Genomic DNA, 23,564 nt, shown 5'->3' on the forward strand with positions numbered 1-23,564 from the left:
GGTGAAGTGACGTCGTATACTTATATGACGACGTGCATGCGTGTGTATGCTTGTACTAGTCCAGACTTAAGGTTTTATAGTGCTAGCTCACTGAGATACCATGCCGCAGTGAAGCATGAATACCCCACTCAGACACATTATACTGACTCCAAGCCAACCAGTCCTTGTTGTACCCATTAATGCCGAGCGCCAGGCAGGGACCAACAAGTACCATATTTTAACGTCTTTTGGTATGACGCGGCCAGGGATCGAACCCACGACCTCCCGCGGAGTGAGTTAGTGAGTGCCCACATGAAAAAGGTAGGAAACTAAGAAGCCTGAAGTGATGCAGGTCTTAGACCTTTATGAATTTGGCAACAAACGTATTCTACTGGTAAATCAAAAAACATGATCAGGCCACATTGTTGGATTTCTACCCAAGACTATCGCGACTCTGCACAGCAAATTGCAGCAACGTGGATGACAAGGCCAAGGTCATGGTCCCTGATCATGTCAGCACAGAACAATATACCCCTCACAACTAACATCAGCTCAGTCTACAGGGATATACCCCAAATACTGAACTTAGTGCATGAGGCAGGTCGGTTGGGAAAAAATATATTACTTTTTAGAAAAGTGTATTTTTATTTGTTCTTTTTTGAAAAATTAAGCCATCCCTACAATGCCATGATATTGGTTATAGTGTTTTAGCACAAATTGGGCAAGGGTTTATTCCAAGTTTGGTATATCTATTTATAGCTGCTTGGACTTCGGTTTATCCATGTCATGTCTGTTCATAAAACCATTATACAAGCTATTGCTTTGGAAAGAATAAAGAAACCACTGAAATATTCCAATAGTACCAGGAAGTAAGCAGAGGCATTGTGATTTTATGTGTGCTTCAAACACTAATATCAGACTCCAATCACTACACATCACACACCTAGTAGGTTTCAGGTGGGGCACATTTTGTAACTGTCTGTCAGCTATATGTACCAAGTCCCACAGTGTAACTAGCGGCAGGACCTTCTCCGTGGTGTAGTCCGGCGGCCATTCCATCTTTGTCTCGGCATACCCCTGGAAAATTCAACGTAGAGGATTATATCTTAATGGAGGATGAATGTTGTTTGTAATAATGTTTCACCTACTCAAAGCTATCTTTAAACAAGAGTCATGAGAAGATGACAAATCTCCCTGGCCAGGGGTGGAAATAACCCATTGCCCGACACCTGAGTCCAGTGGGTTTTTTTGTCGGGCAAGCAAATTTGTATATCACACTGTACCGGTGTCCAGTTGACTTTCCAATATTAATTATGTTGTTTATTTAAAAAATCAACAAGAAAACGGACGGTATAGTGGAAAAATTATCAGGGCAAGTGATTTTACATGTGCCACTATACCGGAATACACTAGCAATTTTAAAGTTATTTCCACCCTTGCTGGCCCCCATAAATTTGAAAGAACAAATCATCTGACAGTTACTTTAAGTCCAACTTGATTTTTTTAGACTAAATCCAAACCGTTTCCATGGATACCGAGAAAAATAAAAATGCCAAAAATGTGCAAATAGCAAAAGGCACCACTGATTGATATGTCTGCCAAGTTTTGATCATAGATATTGAGCGCTTTTCAAGTCATGGTCCAGAAACAAAATGATGACAGACAGATGCACGGACGAGGCGTTGACACACAAAGTTTCAAAGTAGCAACCCAAAGGCTTTGTGGGCAAAGAACTGATACAAGAACAGGTACTGGTACCATCACAAGTCCCGTCCAAGAGCACAGTGAAATATTTGAGTCCCACAAACAGCACAAGTCACCAGTTCATGCCAGTGGCACTTATAATTCAAGACCAATGGACCTTCAACCAAGGCCTTCAGTGTAAATCTGCCAAGACCATTGGTGTAAATCTGCCAAGGCCATCGGTGTAAATCTGCCAAGGACATCGGTATAAATCTGCCAAGGACATAGGTGTAAATCTGCCAAGGTCATCAGTGTAAATCTGCCAAGGCCATTGGTGTAAATCTGCCAAGGCCATGTGAAAATCTGCCAAGGCCATTAGTGTAAATCTGCCAAGGCCATTGGTGTAAATCTGCCAAGGCCATTGGTGTAAATCTGCCAAGGCTATTAGCATAAATCTTCTAAGGACATTAGCGTAAATCTGCCAAGGCCATTGGTGTAAATCAGCCAAGGCCATCAGTGTAAATCTGCCAAGGCCATTAGTGTAAATCTGCCAAGGCCATTGGTGTAAATCCTGACTGGCACTGATGGTTTGACTATCTCACTGACCTGTGTTTTGGCAATGTGTGGACGTCTCCATATAAATTCCTGCTTTGGAATTGTTTCTTGTGAGCTTAGAAATTCATCAATAACCTGGAACAGATGACACTACACAATGGTAGAGGAGATTCTGACATGAGTAACCTGGAACAGATGACATTTCACAATGGTAGAGGAGATTCTGACATGAGTAATTTCAACATTCAGAGTTTATTTTGTGTTTATACATTCCAGCTACACACAGCAATATTTCAGCTGTGATGATGGTCTGTTAAAATGTAGTCGGGAACTGACCATCCAGTGATTAATATCATGAGCAAAGAGTGAGGGAGTGAGTTTGGTTTCACGCCGCCTTTAGCAATATTCCAGCAATATCACGGCGGAGAACCCCAGATATGGGCTTCACACATTGTACCTGTGTGGGGAATTGATCCCATGTCTTCGGCATAACAGGCAAATGCTTTAACCACAAGGCTACCCGACCGCCCCTCATGAGCAAAGATCAACCCTCGAGCTACCAAGATACACAATAAACCAAGTCACCCTGTATGTCACCATTTGGTCACTTCTCACACCCAGCATGACTGAATGACAGCTCTGAGCATTATTCCAGCCCTGTCAGCGACCTGCAAATTATTTTGCAGACTGTCTCACCTGGGAAATTCAGTGACTGAAAGTTTAGTTTTTACATCGCACTCAGCAATATTCCAGCTATATGGCATCAGTTTGTAAATAATCAAGTCTGGACCAGACAATCCAGTGAACAACAGCTTGAGCATTGACATCCACATTTGGGCTACAATGACATGTGTCAACCAAGTCAACGAGCCTGACCCTCCAATCCCATTAATCGCCTGTTATGACAAGCATGGGTTGCTGAAGACTAGTGGTGGTCCGATTAATTGAAATAATCGAAGATTGGTCGCAGTGACTAAACGACCAAGCAATCGATCATGTTTTCTCATAATCGAACACTTGTTTTCATCAACAATATTTTTCACAAGGTTGGTTTTATCTATTACATTTCATAAGCACTACAAGCTTGTTCCAAGTCATGACTGAATTCATCTTAAAGACACCAAGAAATTTATGTTCCTAACATACTAGTCATCCTTTAAAGATGTGAAATTTTACCAAAAACACCCCCAAAATAACTACATGTTTTTTTCCTTCTTTTTTTGTGCATTAACAAATTTCATAAATGACGCTAACCAATTATTTTCGATGATTGATCGGTGGTAATGAACCAATCATCAATTATGAGATTTTAACCAATTCCCAACACTCCTGAAGACCAACTCTAACCCGGATCTTCACGAGTTCTGTGACATATAAAACATTAGGAACTAAACTTGGAGAACAATGACAAACAATTTGATTTAAAACCCGATATTTTTGCTGCACCTTTTACAATTATCCCAATGATGAACATGAATTGTGTTGAAGCTCACCTGTGACTGGGGGAAATCTTGTGTTGCAAGAGATTTTTGTCGGATAAAAATCTCAATCTTGCTGACACACTGACTGACTGTCATCTGTCCCCACTGAAGAAACCTGAACGTACACGAAATAGCAATATTACCGACTGATTCACTATCCATTCATGCTTCTGCACTGAATCTCACAAGGTAACATTTAAAGAACCCAGCCTGCTAATCTCTCATGCCTGCTACAGTGAGGTGGACTAGTGAGTCAGTCAGTCAGTTTAGTTTTATGCCGCTTTTAGCAATATTCCAGCAATATCATGGCTGGGGAATTGTACCCATGTGGTGAATCAAACCCAGGCAGGGATAGAAATACTTTTTTTTCTAAGTGTGCCTTAGGGCACCAGACAAATATTTTAAGTGTACCTTTCTGAAATCGAGTAGGCCCACATATTTTTAGAATAAATGACAATGATGATCATTTGAAATTTATTGTTAAATAAAGAAATGGGTTTATGAGCATTCAAATATGTATGGTATTATTCAATTTGGAAAAAAAATAATTGTTTGGGGGATTAAATGACTAAATGTGAATTATGTCTCTTAAAAACTTAGGCGTCTCAAAAGGGCACCGAGAACATTTTTTAGCTGTGCCATTTCTGTATTTACCGTGCCATGGCACACTAATATATGGGGTATTTCGAACCCTGCCAGGTCTTAAGCGTAACGAGCGAACGTTTTAACCACTAGACCACCCCACAGCCCCTAAGGTGGACTAGAGAGACCATTTGAATGCACACACCTATTTGCCTTAAACAGTATTTATATGTGATGATTCTTCATTGATACAATGTCTGAAAATACTCAAATTATGTTTCTCTGAAAATGCACATCAGAGAAAATTGATGTAAAAACCAGGCCAATATGAAAACAAGCTGATAATCTAATACGCTTTATTTTTAGACCAGTGGAAGAAAAATAGTTGCTGTTTACCAAAAATTTTGCTTCCACCTAACAATATAGAGCCAATTCGAAATTATCTGTATAAATATCTTCTTGGTTCAAACAAGGAAATGTCTCAGAACACGACGAAAATGTCAATATAACACATGTCAATATATGTGTTAAGCCTTAGCATTTTAAAAATGGCCTTATTTTGATACATGTGATATCAAAATGCATTCTGGTACCATCCTCAACATACAGGAATTCTACTCCCACATTAATACTGACCGCCTCGGTGGTGTAGTGGTTAGAGCGTCCGCCCGGAGAGCGGAAGGTCGCATGTTCGATCCCCGACTGCGTCATACCAAAAGACGTTAAAATATGGTACTTGTTGGTCCCTGCCTGGCGTTCGGCATTAATGGGTACAACAAGGACTAGTCGGCTCGGAGTCAGTATAATGTGTCTGAGTGGGGTATTCATGCTTCACTGTGGCATGGTATCTCAGTGAGCTAGCACTATAAAACCAGCTTCAGTCTGGGCTAGTACAAGCAGCCCCACATACACATACACACGCATGCACGTCGTCATATGAGCGAAATATTCTCAAGCACGACGTTAAACCCAATTTCACCTCACCTCACCCCACATTAATACTGATGCCAGACATTGTCTAACCTTTTGAGTATATCCACACCTTTGAGAGACTGGAGATACTTGATGACCCGGTCAACTCCCACCCCAGGGACCCCTCCGGGCAGGTAGTCACACCCCAGGAGTAGTGCCACACCCACCAGTGACTCCCGCGATATCCCCAGGTCCTGTTCAATGGCAGCCATGCTGTAGCTCTCAACATGAGGGTCCTGAACAAAGATCACGTCGGAACAAATGTAACAATTTAAATATGAGTGAGTTTAGTGTTACGCCGTTTTTAGTTCCAGCAGGACGGGGGACACCAGAAATGGGCTTCACACATTGTACCCATGTGAGGAATCGAACCCAGGGCTTCACAAGATGAGTGAACGCTTTAACCACTAGGCTACCCCACCTACTTAACATATCACAAATTCAGTGGACATCCTAAAAAACAATATCACATCCTCAGTGGACATCCTAAAACACAATATGCAAAGAATTCCCTTGAAACACTGATCACTTTTCAAACCAGGCCTCAATGAAACTGAATTAATTAACTATGAAATTGCTTTCTTAGAACAAAACCGCCATTGTAAATTTAATCAATGTATAAGTTAGCTTCTGTTTATCTAATATTCTATGTTTTGTGATTCTATTTTATACAATTACTGCTGTAGACTGTTAATTATGTTGATTTATGAATCATACAAACTGAATATTTTGATTAAGGCCTACATTTAAGGCAATGATCGGACTGGTCAGGAAGAGTACTTTATCAACACACTATCTTGGAACATTTTCAGAACGGTAGACTAACGCTTAGACTATAGTTTAATTGTAACATATATACCCATTCAAATTGAAAAGGAGCCCAAGGGAGATCAGAGATTCCTGAATCTGAGGAAATCAGACTTGCTTCATTTAGGGCTTTAGCATTGCAGATAGTGAGTAAGTGAGTACTATATGGTTTTACGCCACTTTTAGCAATATTCCAGCAATATCAGGGTGGGGGACACCAGCATTGCAGAGAGGGCTAGGCAGTAGGGAAAATAATGTGGTTCAGGGACTGTGAGACAGACTATCAGAACAGCAACATCTATATATAAACTTTCTTTCACATATTGAACCTGAAGGCCTCTTAAAACCTGGGTGTATTTGAATAAACAATCACTCTACTGTCAGTGAAGTCCCCACCTTGCTGTTCATGGTGAAGTTCTTGTACACTGTGCGAGCTCCATACAGGAACACATCTCCATCGTCTGTGATGCATGCATCGACAAGCTGAAACCACAATGAGGCTCTCTACAACACAAACACTTAATACAGTGAGTTGGGTTTCGGAAACAACAGAAACTGATACCAGAAAAGGGTTTCACCAACTATCCCCAAGTTCGGCATCAAACCTCCGCCTTCAGTATACCACCAAGCCACCCCACAGCTCCCAACATTTAATATAAGGGTGGAAAATCATACTGCCAAGACATGTTGGTTTTCAATTATTCGTAATCCATCCCAAACTAGTAATGTGTTTGCAAGGGGAGATAATCCTCCAAATAGGTGAGTGAATTTAGTTTTACTCCGCTTTTAGCAATATTCCAGCAATATCATGGTGGGGACACCAAAAATGAGCTTCACACATTGTACCTATGTGGGGAATCGAACCCGGGTCTTCAGCCTGACGAGCGAAGGCTTTAACCACTAGGCTCATCTTTAAGGAGCCCCTGCCCCCACCTAAGACTATCTCACTCACGCCTGCAGCATCGAGGGCAGCACACATGGCTCCCGCCTCCCTCGTCTGTAAGGAGCCCCTGCCCCCACCTAAGACTATCTGACTCACCCCTGCAGCATCGAGAGCAGGACACATGGCCTCCGCCTCCCTCGTCTGTAAGGAGCCCCTGCCCCCACCTAAGACTATCTGACTCACCCCTGCAGCATCGAGGGCAGCACACATGGCCTCCGCCTCCCTCGTCTTTAAAGAACCAATAAACTTTGTTTTTTGTTACTCTTTTAACCATTACATATGAAAGATTTGTGGTTAGTCTTATGCGGAACACCAAATTTATTCTTTAAAAACTTGTGGTTAATTAATACCGAGCGATTAAAAGTGGCCAAAAAGTCGCCTGCTTCCCTCTCACCCGCCAACGAAACCACAGACAGGTTACGTAACTCTGTCGCCAGAGCACTGCAGTGACGTCATATGAGGAACGATTTTCAGTTAGTTGCATAGAAAATGTGTAGCACGCTCATCATTTTGATGATTTCTCGACATCAACGACGACATGCCCGAATCGTTGCTTTGTCGTCAATTGCTCCTAGGGGTCGGGCGATGGTGTCCCCATGCACAGATTTCCACAGGACCCGCAGTTCGTGCTAAAAGGGTTATGTTTGTGAGTGCTAAGCGAGCGCTGTGGAAGCCTGAAACGATATCTTACTTGTGTTTTAAAGCGCTTCACGGAAGTTAAAGAATCAAAACTACTTACTAGTTGTAGTAAAATATGCATATGATTGATGACCATAAAGATTTTCTATGACACAACTTGTAACATAACGATTTCTTCCTCGGAAGTGAGGTTGTGGTCGAGTAACAATAATATTGTAAGTAGTATTATATTGACACCCACCTCGCTGCCCACGAGAGAAATTGTTATGATATATGCTATGTCATGCAAAATCCTATTGGCCATCAATAAAATACATATTTTACTACCAGTAGAAAAGTAGTTTTGATTTTAGTAACTCGGTGAAAACAAACCCTAAATACCATTTATCCTCAGACTGGCGGAAGTTCCCGACAGAAGTGGCCGCCATTTTAAAAATAAAAAAATCTGTTAGAATTAATGAGATTATAGTTTGTTTTCATCAAGTTAGAAAATCAAGACTACTTTCTACTCGTAGTTAAATATGTATTGGAATCATGACCAAACGGATTTTGCATGACACAACTCATAACATAACGATTTCTTCCACGGAAACGAGGTGGGGGTCGAAGTCACAATACTGCGCGATAAATTTCTTGCTACATTCCCATGGTTAATACCCACTCGCCAGTATGTAGATACTAGTCAATGTGCGTCTTTATATTTGGTCTTATAATCCTAATTAGTTTATTATCACACTTGTATGCATTTTAAAACTAAAAAAAAAGCAGACGATCTACTGATACTTATAGTGAATTTATAACAGAACTGTAATATCTAGACATTTTATAGTTTGCCAATGTGAATCATAATTCGCACACACACCCTAGTGCATGTTGTCTGTCTCATTACACTTCATGGCGAAAACAATGATTCTGTTGAATGCTACGACAAATGAATAAAAACAAAATGCAAATATTAAAATTAAAACAGATTAAACAATATCAGGCCATTACCTTGTTCGAGGAATGTATCCATCAATATCCACAAAACTGTTCCAAATGATGTGTCTTTTAACAGTTTAATATACGAAAAAGTGATAAATCTTTTCAGGTATTGGTGTATAGTCTCATTGGTCACCCAAGATAGCACACCTGGCAACTAATTGCGTAATGTCCGCCTTTCTTTAAAAACAGTAATTTAGTTAGCCAATAATGGGCAATCAATCAATGTATTGCCGGTTAATCCTTTGAAAGAAGTACGTTGTTATTACGCAGACAACGACACGACAGAGTGTATTCAGTATAGATTAGTAAATCTACATACATAAACACTACCTTTTGACAATCCCGCTGTGTAAGATAAAAGTAATTAATCAATCAGCGTGTTATCGGTTAATCCTTTGATCGATGTTTATAATGTTGAATATTTACTCAGACACAAGAAATGCCAAATGGGAACCTTTGTCCGGGTAATCTAAGTGTGTTACCACTAATTATACCTGTTATAAATTCATTAACTGACCATCAAGTGAATGATGACAAATAACATGTGTGTAGGTTTATACCACCTAACACGGGTTACAACAAGGGAGTATTAATTGCTGTATTGCATGTGAAAACGTATGGGCCAACACTGTTTTGAGAATACAAACAGATTTTTACATGACATGATTAAATATCGAGGTAAAAAACACAGAAATGGGATCAATTTGGATAAGTCATTATACAAATAGAGCCCCTAACGACACCAATCGATTTTGACAGAAGCCGTCTATCTTTAAGGAGACCCCTGCCCCACACCTAAGATCTATCTGACTCACCCCTGCAGCATCGAGGGCAGCACACATGGCCCCCGCCTCCCTCATCTTTAAGGAGCCCCTGCCCCCACCTAAGACTATCTGACTCACCCCTGCAGCATCGAGGGCAGCACACATGGCCTCCGCCTCCCTCGTCTTTAAGGAGCCCCTGCCCCCACCTAAGACTATCTGACTCACCCCTGCAGCATCGAGGGCAGCACACATGGCCTCCGCCTCCCTCGTCTTTAAGGAGCCCCTGCCCCCACCTAAGACTATCTGACTCACCCCTGCAGCATCGAGGGGCAGCACACATGGCCCCCCGCCTCCCTCGCTCTTTAAGGAGCCCCTGCCCCCACCTAAGACTATCTGACTCACCCCTGCAGCATCGAGGGCAGCACACATGGCTCCCCGCCTCCCTCGTCTTTAAGGAGCCCCTGCCCCCACCTAAGACTATCTGACTCACCCCTGCAGCATCGAGGGCAGCACACATGGCTCCCGCCTCCCTCGTCTTTAAGGAGCCCCTGCCCCCACCTAAGATCTATCTGACTCACCCCTGCAGCATCGAGGGCAGCACACATGGCCTCCGCCTCCCTCGTCTTTCAGGAGCCCCTGCCCCACCTAAGATCTATCTGACTCACCCCTGCAGCATCGAGGGCAGCACACATGGCCCCCGCCTCCCTCGTCTTTAAGGAGCCCCTGCCCCACCTAAGATCTATCTGACTCACCCCTGCAGCATCGAGGGCAGCACACATGGCCCCGCCTCCCTCTCTTTCAGGAGCCCCTGCCCCACCTAAGACTATCTGACTCACCCCTGCAGCATCGAGGGCAGCACACATGGCCTCCGCCTCCCTCGTCTTTCAGGAGCCCCTGCCCCCACCTAAGATCTATCTGACTCACCCCTGCAGCATCGAGGGCAGCACACATGGCCTCCGCCTCACCACGACTGTGAATGTAAGGGATTCCAAGCAGATCCAAAAGCTGGCAGCACTGAAATATGGATTATCAATAACTGCATCTAAAAGAAACTTATCAAACTATATCTTGTAGAGATGACCTATTTATTAATTAATAGAACCATTATCCATGAGTCATACTCTTTACTGTTGTATGTCATGATGTCATGAAAGATTGTGTCATGTTTATGAAATTCTTTGTCTGGTGAGGGGTGGGAGGTGGGGGGGTCGGGTTGAGGATAGAGAAGCATTATCATAAGTGTATAGATTATTGTTAATAGTAATTCTGAGATGAAGAGGTTTTTCACTTTGAGTGAGTGAGTTTAGTTTTACGCCTCACTCAGCAATATTCCAGCTATATAGCGGTGGTCTGTAAATAATCGAGTCTGGACCAGACAATCCAGTGATCAACAGCATGAGCACCGATCTGCGCAATTGGGAATCGATGACATGTGTCAACCAAGCCAGCGAGTCTACAACAAGCATGGGTTTTTTCACTTTGACATTTTCATCAGGTCGAGAAGAGACCTGAAACACATGGTAAAATCTCCAACTGTTTATCAGAAAGACAAAGAGTTGTTTCAAGCGCCAAAGTAACATCAATGTACATGTCTTTAGCTCCCTGGCTGTACGAGCAAGTGTAGATTGTTAGCTGATAACTGACATGTAACCTAACAACCAACCAGTGACCAAAATGGTAGGAATATCTGTAAGTGCAGGCTAGAATATTGCTGATTGTGACATCATACAATGTTCAATCTCTGAATGATCGTCATGGTTACAATCAACAAACTAGAAAACTGGGACGTACAACCTACCTCTCTCAGTCGGGCATTGAAGTTGGAGCGCCCCCCTCTGCCTGCACGTCCCCCTCTGCCCCGCCCCAGAGCCTGCTGGCGCCTCCTCATCTCTTGCCATTTCAGCTGTGGTGCCGCACCCTCGATCACGAACACCAGCTTCACCCCCAGCTGGGTCAGGTAGCTGACTCGAAAAAACAGGTTCCTGAAGAAAACAGGTGAATGGCTTGGGTTTAACATTGTTTGAGTGAGTTTTCAATAATACGTGTTCTAAATAATCCATTATCACTTTAAAAGCAGGGATATATATATATATATTACCAGGGATTTACCGCGAGTCCTGTATTTGAGGGTCCCAGTGACGCGAACTCTTAATTTTCAGGGGTCCTGGACTACAAAATTGATACAAGTGTTCCCATGTTAAGAAGAAGAAGACACTTAAATATTATTATTAATACTGTGTTGTAATATTGTTGTAATTCAGTTACTGTTATTGTATTGATCATTACATTGTTACAGTAATTATATTGCAAATGATACCATAACCCAGCTAGCAGCAAACTCAGTGAAAACTTATTGTTACTTGATTGAAATTTTTGCAAAAATATTTGTACTTTTTCTGCGTCCGTGTGGACACGCTAAGAAATTTTGTTAGCGTCTATTGTCGATTTTTATGAGTATAGCACGCAGGAATTCACGTCCTGTAAATCCCTGTATAACCTAGACCTTGATGTGAACTCCTCTTCTGTTATAACTAATCCATTATCACTCAGAAATGCATGACAATTGAGTGAGTGAGTTAAGTTTTACGCCGCTTGTAACAATATTCCAGCAATATCCCAGCTGGGGACACAAGAAATGGGCTTCACACATTGTCCATGTGGGGAATCGAACCCCGGTCTTTAAAGTGATAAGTGTACGCATCAACCACTCGGCCAGCCCACCACCCTTAACATCAGTTTGAACAATTGTCATTTGTAACACGGAAGGTCAGTTCAATGTCAGAGGAAGGTTCAAATTGATGCAGGTCTCAGACAATTACCACTGTGGTAAAAACCATGAGGAATGGTGCACATGGGCCATGAAAACGACCAGGATGCATGCCTAAGGGACGTAACTCTGCACAGTGAGTTGTAAGCCTGCTGATAACAGGGCCAAACATGTCCCCATTTATAGTCTGTTTGCAGTGAAAACGTACCGATGAATTTTACTTTAAACAAAAAGTAAATCAAATAAAGTGAAATTAAGATTGCGAATCCTCATAATTTTACCTTGCCAATTAAACATTTAAATTTCAGAATTTTATTCAACTAAGGATAAAAGTTGTTTAACAGACAATCATCGATTCAAATCGCTATTATTGGTTTGTAATACAAGGGAGTAAACACAGTAATTGGAACAGTGATACAAATGCACGTGTAGTACGTGATGAGCGTTAACTTAGATCAACCCTACTTGTTCTCGGTGTTTCATTTAATGTGCATACCCCCTTGTAATACAAACCAATAATAGTGATTTGAAACTATGATCGTTTGTTAAACAACTTTTATCCTAAGTTGAATAAAATTCTGAGATTTAAATGTTCAGTTGGCAAGGTAAAATCATAAGGATTCACACTTCTAATTTCACTTTATTTGATTTACGTTTTTGTTTAAAGTGAAATTCATCGGTATGTTTTCACTGCAAACAGACTATAAGCTGCAGTATCTTGTAAATATCTCACCCCTTTATCTGACCCTAGTTGGGCTGCAACGATTAGTGAGTTTAATGAGTGAGTGAGTTTAGGTTTTTAAGCCGCACTCAGCAATATTCCAGCTATAGGGCGGTGGTCTGTAAATAATCGAGTCTGGACCAGACAATCCAGCAATCAACATCATGAACATTGATCTACGCAATTGGGATACGATGACATCGAGCCTGACCACCCAATCACGTTAGTCGCCTCTTACGACAAGCATGGGTTACTGAAGACCAACTCTAACACAGATCTTAACGGGTATCTGATAAATATTACAAATATTGGGCAACAAAGTCAGCAAGTTATATATTCATTATTTTCAGTGAAACGATAACAAGATAAATTCTTTCAAATGTATTGAGAATACTGACAGTGTTAATGTGTCATGACAATGACCAGTGCCTACAATATTATCAACATTAAGTACAATGAATATTCAATTCTAGTGATTGGAAATAACAAAACAATTCATGATGGGATATTGTTTGATTCACCGAATACTCGAGCGAGGCATATTAACTCAAGACATCAGCTCAGGGACACTTATCAAGCAAGTGAGTGGGTGTGCTTGGTTGAACCCTGGTCTTAAAGGTAATCCAGTTCTATGACGTACAGCGTCAGCAGTAAAGCCTGAAGTGATGCAGGTGAAACCCACAAAGCTAGACACCTGAGTGAGTGAGGTTTTACGCCGCTTTTTAGCAATATTCCAGCAATATCACAGTGGGGACACCAGAAATGGGCTTCACACATTGTACCCATGTGGAAATCGAACCTGGGTCTTCTGCATGAGGAGCAGACGCTTTAACCGTGAGGCTACCCTACCACCCCAACAGGGATTCAAATCCACAATCATAAGATTCTGGAGTGCCAAAGGACTGGAACTCTACACTATTAAGTCACCAATAGAAGCCCTTTCCATAAAACAAGCAGTAAAGCCTGGCTTCTGCATCTGACCCGAGTTCAGGGCCACTTATCAAAGTAGGTGACTGGGTCTTATCACATCAAATGGGTCAAATCTGACCATATCTTTAACACATGCTTTATCAGGAACATATGCATTAACTGTAAATAAAATTGGATAAAAAGGGATACACTGAGAACAGGGTTTGGAATTAACCATTAAAATATAGGGAACTTGGTTTAATCCTAATGTTACAACTTAAAGACTTAAGAGGTCTCCAGATTCAAATGAGACAGAAATGACTCTTATGGATCTCAGGCAGTGTTTAAAACTCCCAAAATTCCAAGCCAGACAGCCGGACTGGAAACTTAAAAAAATTACCAGTCCAGACACAAACTTGCCTGTCCGGTTTTCAACACATGAAAACAAAAATCAGGTTTCTGAATACTTTACTGTTTGCAAGCATCGCAATGAACAACATAGCACTAACAGGCAATGCACCGAGTTTAGGTTAACTGAAAGTACATGTGTTGTGTTTGGTTATTGTAAAATGAACTGTCCAATTGTAAATAGTTTAACATAAATTATCATAATACCTTAACACCTCAAACTGACGACAAGAGAACGTGTCTGATATTATGAAATATTTACTGTTAGGGGTTAAAACATCTACCAGACCTCCGGACAGGCTACTTTTGAAATTTGACTGTCCGACATGAAAACAGACCGTTCCGGGCGGTCGGGCAGGCTGGAATTTTAAACGCTGTTCTCAGGACATTATACATTATTACACATCACTGGGGGCAACCTTATAACATGCTGATAATGTTTTCCTCAGACCAGTGCAGAAGATTATAGTAAACCATATTTCATAAGTCCGGAGTCGTACAAGCCCTGTAAAACACTGACAGACATCCCATAAGACAACCAAAAATCATGTTTTCCTCAAAACTGGTGCAGGTTATTGTAAACCTTATTTGATTAGTCGTCATGGATGTAGTCTTGCAAGAACAAGACAAAAAAAGTTTTCTGTTTACATTTTCTGTCCATCACTTTTTGTTCCAATTAGTCACAAAAAAGAAGTCCAAAGAACTGGTTTCAAAATATAGCCCTGAAACAGTATTATGAGAAACTCTGCCCCATTGCTGGATTTTGACATGTCCACAGCATAATTTAGTAGCCTCAGGCCAGTGGGCCGGTGAGAAGGCTACAAGAGTGAGTGAGTGAGTGAGTGAGTTTGGTTTTATGCCTCTGTTAGCAGTAGTCCACAATATCATGGCAGGGGACACCAGAAATGGGCTTCACACATTGTGTCAATGTGAAGTAATCGAACCCGGGTCTTCGACGTGACAAGTGAATGCCTTAAACACTAGGCTACCCCACCGCAAGAGTGAATTCATGTTGCTTGTAACAGCATTTAATGTGGAAGGAAAGCCTGAAAGAAAGAAGGTCTCATATGACAAACCTATAACCAGTGGTAGGTTACCAACCAAGAAACATGATCAAAGTTAACTGGGATTCAAACCCATAACAGATTCCCAGTATGTCCACTGGACACAACTCTGCACATACAAGCCCTCGGTCTCTATGTTACAGGCACCGCCAATAAGATACAAGCCCTCGGTCTCCATGTTACAAGCACCGCCCATAAGATACAAGCCCTCGGCCTCCATGTTACAAGCACCGCCCATAAGATACAAGCCCTCGGTCTCCATGTTACAAGCAACGCCCATAAGATACAAGCCCTCGGTCTCCATGTTACAAGCACCGCCCATAAGATGCAAGCCCTCGGTCTCTATGTTACAAGCACCGCCCATAAGATACAAGCCCTCGGCCTCCATGTTACAGGCGACGCCCATATAAGATACAGAGGACGGTGGGGTAGCCTAGTAGTAAAACATTTACTCGATGTTCCAAAGACCCTGGGTTCAATTCCCAACCTGGGCACAATGTGTGAAGAAGCCTATTTCTGGTGTCCCCAGCCATGACATTGCTAGAACATCGCTAAACAAAATGTTAAACCACCTCAGTCACTCTACTCAAATTAACTTCACATTCCGAAGAACCGGGTTCGATTCCCCACATGGGCACTAAGTGTGAAGCCTATTTTGGGATTCCCAGCTGTCATATTGCTGGGATATTGCTAAAAGCAACATAAAACTAAACTCACTCCTCCTAAGTCTAGTGATTTTAGTAGAGAAAATGAGCTGACCTGAGATACGGCCTGGCTACCACTCCCTGCATAGACTTGACACACTGGTTCTCACACACCCAGATGCTGAGGTCCACAGCGATGGTCTGACCTCGAAGGGATGACAGAGGCTTGTGCTGCTTCACTGGAGCCAGAATTGTCCACAGGTTCGTCACCCCCATCTGAAAATAATGTCACAATCGTCATTAGCCTTTGTGTGAGTGGATGTAACTTAGTGCTGGTATTGGCATGCAACCTGCGATACGATATATCACCATACTAAAATTTTAGTCACTACGATATATTGCCAATGTATTGTGCACTGAAGCTGCGATATGATAAAATCCTGATATATGGGTGGCGATACAATGCGTATCACGATGCTAAAATCTTTAATTCTAACACCAACTATAAAACACCTTTAGATCAAAACAAAACCATTTTAAAGTATTTCGTCAAATTCCACCAGCATTTTTCAATGTTCATTCGGAAACTAGATAATTAACTTTATACACGGGCTTTGTGAATGTTAATAACATGCGAGCGCTATGTCTGACACAGTTCTTGACACAAGAGTTTCCGAGAAAACGTTTACTTATGAAGGGAAAATAAGTAAGCATATATTTTAATCATCAAATAAAAGTAGGTCTTTTTTCTTGACAAATATCACAATTCAGCAATATACAAAGTTAAACATCGATGTATCGTGGCCCATTTGAAGTATGGTATCAGGATATACGACAATGTAAAACTTTGTATCGATTCACTGTATCGGCGGCCCATGGATCGATGCATTGATGCGTATTGATGAATCGTCACACAACTAATGTAACTATGCCTTGAACAGCATATAAGTTCCATGTTGAACAGAATTTAGGTTCGCACATTCAAGCAGCCAGTCGGCATATGTGTGACAAAAGCAAATCTTTGACATCTGTGAGACGCTTTGGTTCTTATATGGCACTCAAAAGCAGAAAATGTTCAGCAACAAATAATTCAAGGTTTTACATGACCTTGAAGCATGCATCCACATACATACAAATGGATGCAGAAAAATATATATAGCATCACAAGGAATGCCTAATGTTTATTCGTTGCCTCACTCAGCAATATTCCAGCTATACGTAAACAGGGATTTACGGGACACGCATTTCCGCGTCCTATATGCATAAAAATTAACAACTGACACAACAAAATTTATTAGCTTGACCACAGGGGCACAGAAAAAGTGAAAATACTTCTTGTAAAAATTTTGATTAAGTAAACATAATATTCGTATATTCTTATCGTTACAGTTCGCGTGATCAAGTTGCTATTCCAAGAGATCGTGGTTTCATTTTGATTTAGAATTTTTGGGTTTTTGAGTACCAGTAACACTAGTCAGTGTTATTTAGCATGAAGCATTATTGTAATTGTTTATATGGTTCTTTTCAGGTTGTAATAAATCTGTATCATTAAACATCTGTGTTCATTTTATTTAAGTTATCACTAAGTTTTCTACTAGGGTTATGGTGTCATTTGCAAATTAATTACTGCAACATGATGATGATCATGATACGCAATACAATACCAGTAACTGAATTACAACAATATTACAATATTGTATTAATAATAATATTTAAGTGTCTGGGACCCCCCAGTTTTAGTCCAGGACCCCTGAAAATGAGTCCCAGGGACACTCAAATACAGGACTCAAGGTGTGTAAATATTTAAGTCTGGACCAGACAATCCAGTGATAAACAGGATGAGCATAGATCTATGCAGTTGGGATACAATGACAGGTGTCAACAGAGTCAGCGAGCCTGACCACCCGATCCTGTTGGTGCCTCTTACGACAAGCATGGGTTGCTGATGACCACTTCTAACCTGGATCTTCAGGGTTTGAAATACCCCATATATTAACGTGCCATGGATAAAAATGTTCTCGGTGCCTCTATGGCACACCTAATTTTTTAGGCACATAACATTTAATCACCAAAACAAGACACTTACGCAAATGACAAACAAGCAAAAACATTTATTGACTTTATGCCGCTTTTAGCAATATTCCAGCCAGGAAATCACTGGAATTATGATGGATGATCTGGCGACGAGCCAACGCTTTTTTCATTTAGAGTAATGGGAGTACTGACAGTTCGGACCGGTTATTGAAGAGGAAATTTTGTATGTTTGATATATTGAACAAGTGAACCTGTCACAAATGTGCCTGTTGCTAGTAAAATTCCAGTCGGGCCAGTAAATCTCCACAGTCACTGGCCCGATTGGCTAGTGAATTTTCATGTGGTCACTTTGTAAATATATCACTCTCTCCTAACTTGTTAAATTATAATACACCTTTAAATGGCCTGATAAAAATGTTCATCATCATATAGTAATTTGAGCATAAACACAATATTTCAGAAATTTAGCCATGTGTTTTCTTATTTGTTTTTGATAATATTTTATCTTTTTGTGATCTTTTGCTTAGTTTCTACATTCAAATTTTCAGCCTATTGAATTATTTTGTGGGCTAGTAACTTTCAGGCATAGCTAGCCCGATTGGCAAGCAAAAATTGGAAACTATTTCGCACACTGGTCTGGACCAGACAATCTAGTGATCAACAGCATAATCATCGATCTACACAACTGGGATACAATGACATGTTATATGTGTCAATCAAGTCAGCCAGCCTGACCACCCAATCCCATCATTCGCCTTTTACGACAAGCATGGGTTACTGGAGGCAAAATCTAACCCGGATCTTCCAATATTTTGGAGATTTACTGCACATTCAGATCCCATTTACGGAAGTATTCATTACTCAGCATGGTCAGTCACACCATTGTCGGCACAGGTACCGTACTACAGATGTGTACCCCATGTACGTTCTGTATACAGACTAGCCAAACTCTTCATAAAAACGTACACTAGGACAGGTGCTGGTCCCATGCTGGGATTTGAACCATGGACCTTCTAAGTCAGGACGCCTTGTCCACATGACCAAAGAGGTTAACCCCGTCAGCAAGTTGACAAGGTAAGGATGTCATCTGTGGGATGACTCCACGCCCTTCTACAATAACTACATTCGGTTTCAGTTTTGTACACATCTTTAGTAACTGTGCCAACAATGAACCCTTCTGTGTAATTAAAAGGCAAGCGCGTAGCAAGCCAATTTTTTCGTGTAAGCCCGATAGGTTGCAAATCTTTCTATTTAGATAGTATTGACAACTTGCCCAACCTTTTTGGCAAGCTTTCATGTCAAAGCCCTGGCTTTTTTTATAATATTATGGTATTCAATGGGTCACACCTTGACTGTTTTTCCTACATTGTAACAACTAATGGACAGAACATTGGTGTTCTATGTGACAAACAAACGCTTCACCCACAAGGCTACCCGACCACCATCACGTATATATTGAGGGCCCTATATTGACAGCTGATGTTTATACCAAAATATTGGCTCAGATCCATACGTTTCTGAAAGATGTCGGAGTCACACTGTCTATTTTTAATATGAAAAATATGAAATGTCCTTGTCAACACTATGTTGAATGAAATAATGCACTAAGCGTGACTGCTGCGCATGTGGCTAGGGCCTTCTCCTTTACCTCTTTGTCCCACCCAGCTGATTGTTTCACCTGTCCTCTTCAATTTCCCGCCATATTTATCACTCTCGTTTATACGATATTGATGAAATTCACGGTATTTTTTAAATGTTGTGATTAATTAGGCAGGCATGAACGAATACATTATAAAAAATGTTTTTGTATCATAAAAACGTTTTAAAATAATCAATATTTTGTCACGTGACATTACATTGGAGTGCGGGAAAGAGTACTCTGCCGGTGCGCGCCAGATTTTAAACACCTGTGAAATTTAGAAGAATTTCATGGATTTTACTAATTATGCCTCTCCTAGGTAAAAAGGTTTTCAACTGTCTGAAGCCCTTAAATGACATTAAGGCTGAGGAGGCCGTTTTTACCATCCCACACACCAAGGAACAGTTCCGATCTAAAGCGTATCCTTTTGTCAAGTGACCATCTGCAGCATCCAATATGGCGGCGCGCATGGATTTCATTGTAGAAATAATAAATTTATCATATTTTCCACATTTATGTCGCGATCGTCATGAAAGTTTGCATGCATGCTGGAATCCAAGACACTGAACGGTGAGTCAAAATTTGCTACAATCGGACCGTAAATGACCAAAATATCTCAAGTACTAAATTCTGCCGAAAACGGCGTGGAGTGATTGTTTACATCTCTATGGTGATCACGTGGTATTAAAATATTAAATTTTAACCATTTAACTGTTATTTGGCCATATTTATATCTGAGCATTGTTATCAGATTGACCACAATAACGCGCAGTTCAACAACACCCTTCCGCGATCCGCCATTTTGTGTTTGCAAGATTCTGCCGAAATCGCGTCGTCTGCTGCTGTCAAAACACGATTCTGACTTATTTACCACTGTAACATTCAATAAATACCAAATATTGAAGCTTGACTTCACTCCTACGTTGGAACAAACTTATATTGTGTTGATTTGGGGTATTAATTTGATATATGCCCATTTAATTTTTGACAATTCAACGAATCAAAATTAAGGAAATGTGTGTAAAACGTGATATACTTCGATGCTAGGCCGAGTTCGTATGTGTTCATCTGAGGACCTTGTAAACGTGACACACGTTGTCAGTAACTTACAGAATAGTAGGCCATAATTACTGTTCGTTCCTTAACCAAACGAGTGAATTTGAAAAACGGAAAGATCTCTACGAGGAGAGGATATGGACCTGTCAGTGCACAGGACACATCAACTTGACGCATGAAGAAGCATGGAATTCGGAGAAAGCTGTACAGAAAACACTGAAAAATCAGTTTGCTTCATGCTATGAGAAATCTGTCCTTGAAATTGTTCATCACAGTAAGTATTTGTTTATAATTTTTTGTCATCTAACTATCCAGTTTAAACGTATATCTCATTGAGCAGCTTGTTGTCTTGCTAGTGCCATGTTTTCCCACCAGGGGGAGTTGTTAGCATGGTTGGCGTACCTTGTGTTGCAATATATTTTTTTGTTTCTGTTCTTTCAGTGAGATTTTCGAAATTGTCAAACAAATATTATTTTGAATGCTGTGATACCTGTGTGTCCAGATGATAAATGGGTGATTAGGAAAGGTGTTCAATTTATTTTTGGAATGTTGCCCATTATCATGTTGATCATAGCTGGCTTCACATAGCTCTTTGAAGTCAACCATTGCAAGTCAATGTATTTCGTAAGATACTATAGAATATTTAAGACTATATATAGCTGATTTATGTGAAGCATTTTATGTGTTAATGAAGATACTTTTTGTAGAAAAGGTGTTTAAGAAAATCATCAATGTTAATGAATTATGATTTTCTGTTTAGAATCTACTTAAGCTGAATTTAAACTTTTGAGTTTTTGAACATTTGAAACAATTCACTGAGGTTTTTCTGGTGTTCAGATGATTCTGTTATCACCATGATCATGATTACAAACCAAAAAACATTGCTTGTCATCCATTATTATGGCTGAAGGGGTCTTTTGGATTTTCTTCTAAGGAGTTCCAACATAGTTTATGAATTCGTTAAGTACCTGGAGTTCAATACACATTGGACCAAAGAATAGTGAAGTGTATGAAAAATTATGAATATTGCTTTCGAACAAGTATTTTTATTTTCTCATTGTTAATGAGACTGTGTTGATTTCTAATAATTTCCTGAAAACACCTTGTGACTTGATGGAAATCAAAATTAGGCATTATTCGATTGAATAGAAACTACATTCTATTCCATTTGTAAATAGTTATTTCACTTGTCACGTTTGATCTAGAACTTTTTTAAATTCTCCGTATTTTTAGTTGTTCAGTTTTATCGTTTTGCTTAAACCCTGAAATGCATGCCACATTAATCAGAGAGGGGCAGTGCCTGTGTACTGATTCATCAGCTGAAATACAGCTTGACCCATGAAGATCCTGTTTAGAATTGGTCTTCGGCAACCAATGCTTGTCGTAAGGGGCACCTAACAGGATGAAGTGGTCACGTTCGCTGACTTGGTTGACACATGTCATCATATCCCAGTTGCGTTAATCTCTGAATTGTGTGGTCAGACTTGATTATTTCCAGACTGCTGATATAGCCAGAATATTGCTGAGTGCTGCGTTAAACAAGAAACCAACTGAGTCAATTTCTGTGTTAATACAGTGTTTATCAAATTCTGTGTTGTTTTAGATGTAAAACAGGAATTGAAACAAAACTGATAGTGTTTAAAAACATGCCTGTGTTGATTAAATATTTTGGGGAAATTATTTTATTGTTAATTGTTTTTGTACTTTATCTAATGAGCAAATAGCTTGCCACCACAGTGATGAATCCCATCTCCCAAATTGGGTTAAAAGTTTCCCACTTCCTGTGAAATAGGCTTAACTAATACTTTGACTTTATAAAGGTGTTTTGTATTTCATTGACCATTAATAGGAAGAGGTTTTGATGTAGATTTCTTTTTATTTGTTTTTTTTTTAATATATTCTAGATATGAATTTCAGAAGAATAACAACTTTGGAAAAATCTCCAATTTGAGTGAAGTAACATTTTGACCAAATTCCCTGTGATGCCAAAAGCATTCAGAATTATTTTCTTATGTGTTATGTAAGATGATTTCATACAGAGTTGTCTCCCCTTTAACTGTAGACAACGATATATTTCCCAGATGCAGATGTTCAGATTGCATTCCAATGATTTAATCCGTATAACAGTACAACATTCTTTTTATTCATTGTTTACGACATATGTACTTTTATCAAAAACATAAACAAAATCGTTCGTTTATAATGTTTTATTGTGAATTTATTAACTGAAGAATTTTAATTGTAATAATTCACTGCCCTAGAAATGAACTATATTTTCAATGGTCAAAAAAAATGGCAGATAATTTAATTGTTAGTTCTTAATGGATATATAATTCTCATGTTTTTGTGGGGGTTTTCATTAGAGTTGATGTGAGTTTAGTTTTACACCACACTCACCAATATTCAAGCTATATGGCGGCGGTCTGAAGTAATTGAATCTGGACCAGACAATCCAGGGATCAACAGCATGAGCATCGATCTACGCAATTGGGATATGATGACATATGTCAACCAAGTCAGCGAGCCTGACCACCTGATCCCATTAGTCGCCTCTTACAACAAGCATAGATTCTAAAACCCAGATTATTCTTTGAGTTGATACATTAATGCTAATATTTCTGCTTCTGTAAACTTAATCTGTTGTAATTCAGGCACCCTCTCATTGGACACATTGGTAGACCAAGCATGGCTGAAGCTACAACAGGTGCTGTGTGTGACCGAGAAGATCAACCTGCGCATCAAGAATACTGGAAAGTAAGTGAAGCAACACTGTACAGCATTCACATTAGAGATTAGTGTTAGGAATTGGTTAACATCTCACAATTGATAATTGGTTCATTACAATTGATCAATCATCGAAAATAATAGGTTAGTGCCATTTATCAAATTCTCCTGGTTATGTTTGTTAATGCACAAAAATATAGGAAAAACGT

At 40.2% G+C, this 23,564-nt stretch overlaps 2 protein-coding genes across 4 annotated transcripts in view; one reads left to right on the forward strand and one right to left on the reverse strand.

Moving 5' to 3' along the window:
- LOC124268741 overlaps positions 1-19,636 on the reverse strand; it is a 32,215-nt gene extending 12,579 nt beyond the window's left edge. The window contains exons 1-9 of one of the 3 annotated variants that reach the window (XM_046703769.1): positions 19,585-19,636; positions 16,018-16,178; positions 11,188-11,371; positions 10,314-10,403; positions 6,456-6,542; positions 5,304-5,488; positions 3,711-3,813; positions 2,269-2,352; positions 923-1,056 (exon numbers count right to left, since the gene is read on the reverse strand). In XM_046703769.1, coding sequence (XP_046559725.1) covers positions 923-1,056; positions 2,269-2,352; positions 3,711-3,813; positions 5,304-5,488; positions 6,456-6,542; positions 10,314-10,403; positions 11,188-11,371; positions 16,018-16,178 — 1,028 coding nt within the window. In that variant the 5' untranslated portion in view covers positions 19,585-19,636. Of the gene's footprint in view, positions 1-922; positions 1,057-2,268; positions 2,353-3,710; positions 3,814-5,303; positions 5,489-6,455; positions 6,543-7,185; positions 7,216-10,313; positions 10,404-11,187; positions 11,372-16,017; positions 16,179-19,584 lie in introns of those variants that run through there. The other 2 variants (XM_046703770.1, XM_046703771.1) reach the window with 2 other exon arrangements.
- A 172-nt stretch (positions 19,637-19,808) lies between these two features.
- The window catches only part of LOC124268742 (tyrosine-protein kinase BAZ1B-like), a 36,869-nt gene continuing 33,113 nt past the window's right edge, over positions 19,809-23,564 (forward strand). The window contains 3 exon segments of the mRNA XM_046703772.1: positions 19,809-19,994; positions 20,730-20,905; positions 23,283-23,385. Of these exon segments, the coding sequence (XP_046559728.1) occupies positions 19,882-19,994; positions 20,730-20,905; positions 23,283-23,385 (392 nt within the window). The 5' untranslated portion in view covers positions 19,809-19,881.

The sequence above is a fragment of the Haliotis rubra genome, unplaced genomic scaffold (genome assembly GCF_003918875.1).
Source record: "Haliotis rubra isolate DU_JTF1 unplaced genomic scaffold, ASM391887v1 Scf14, whole genome shotgun sequence".
Lineage (NCBI taxonomy): Eukaryota > Metazoa > Mollusca > Gastropoda > Lepetellida > Haliotidae > Haliotis > Haliotis rubra.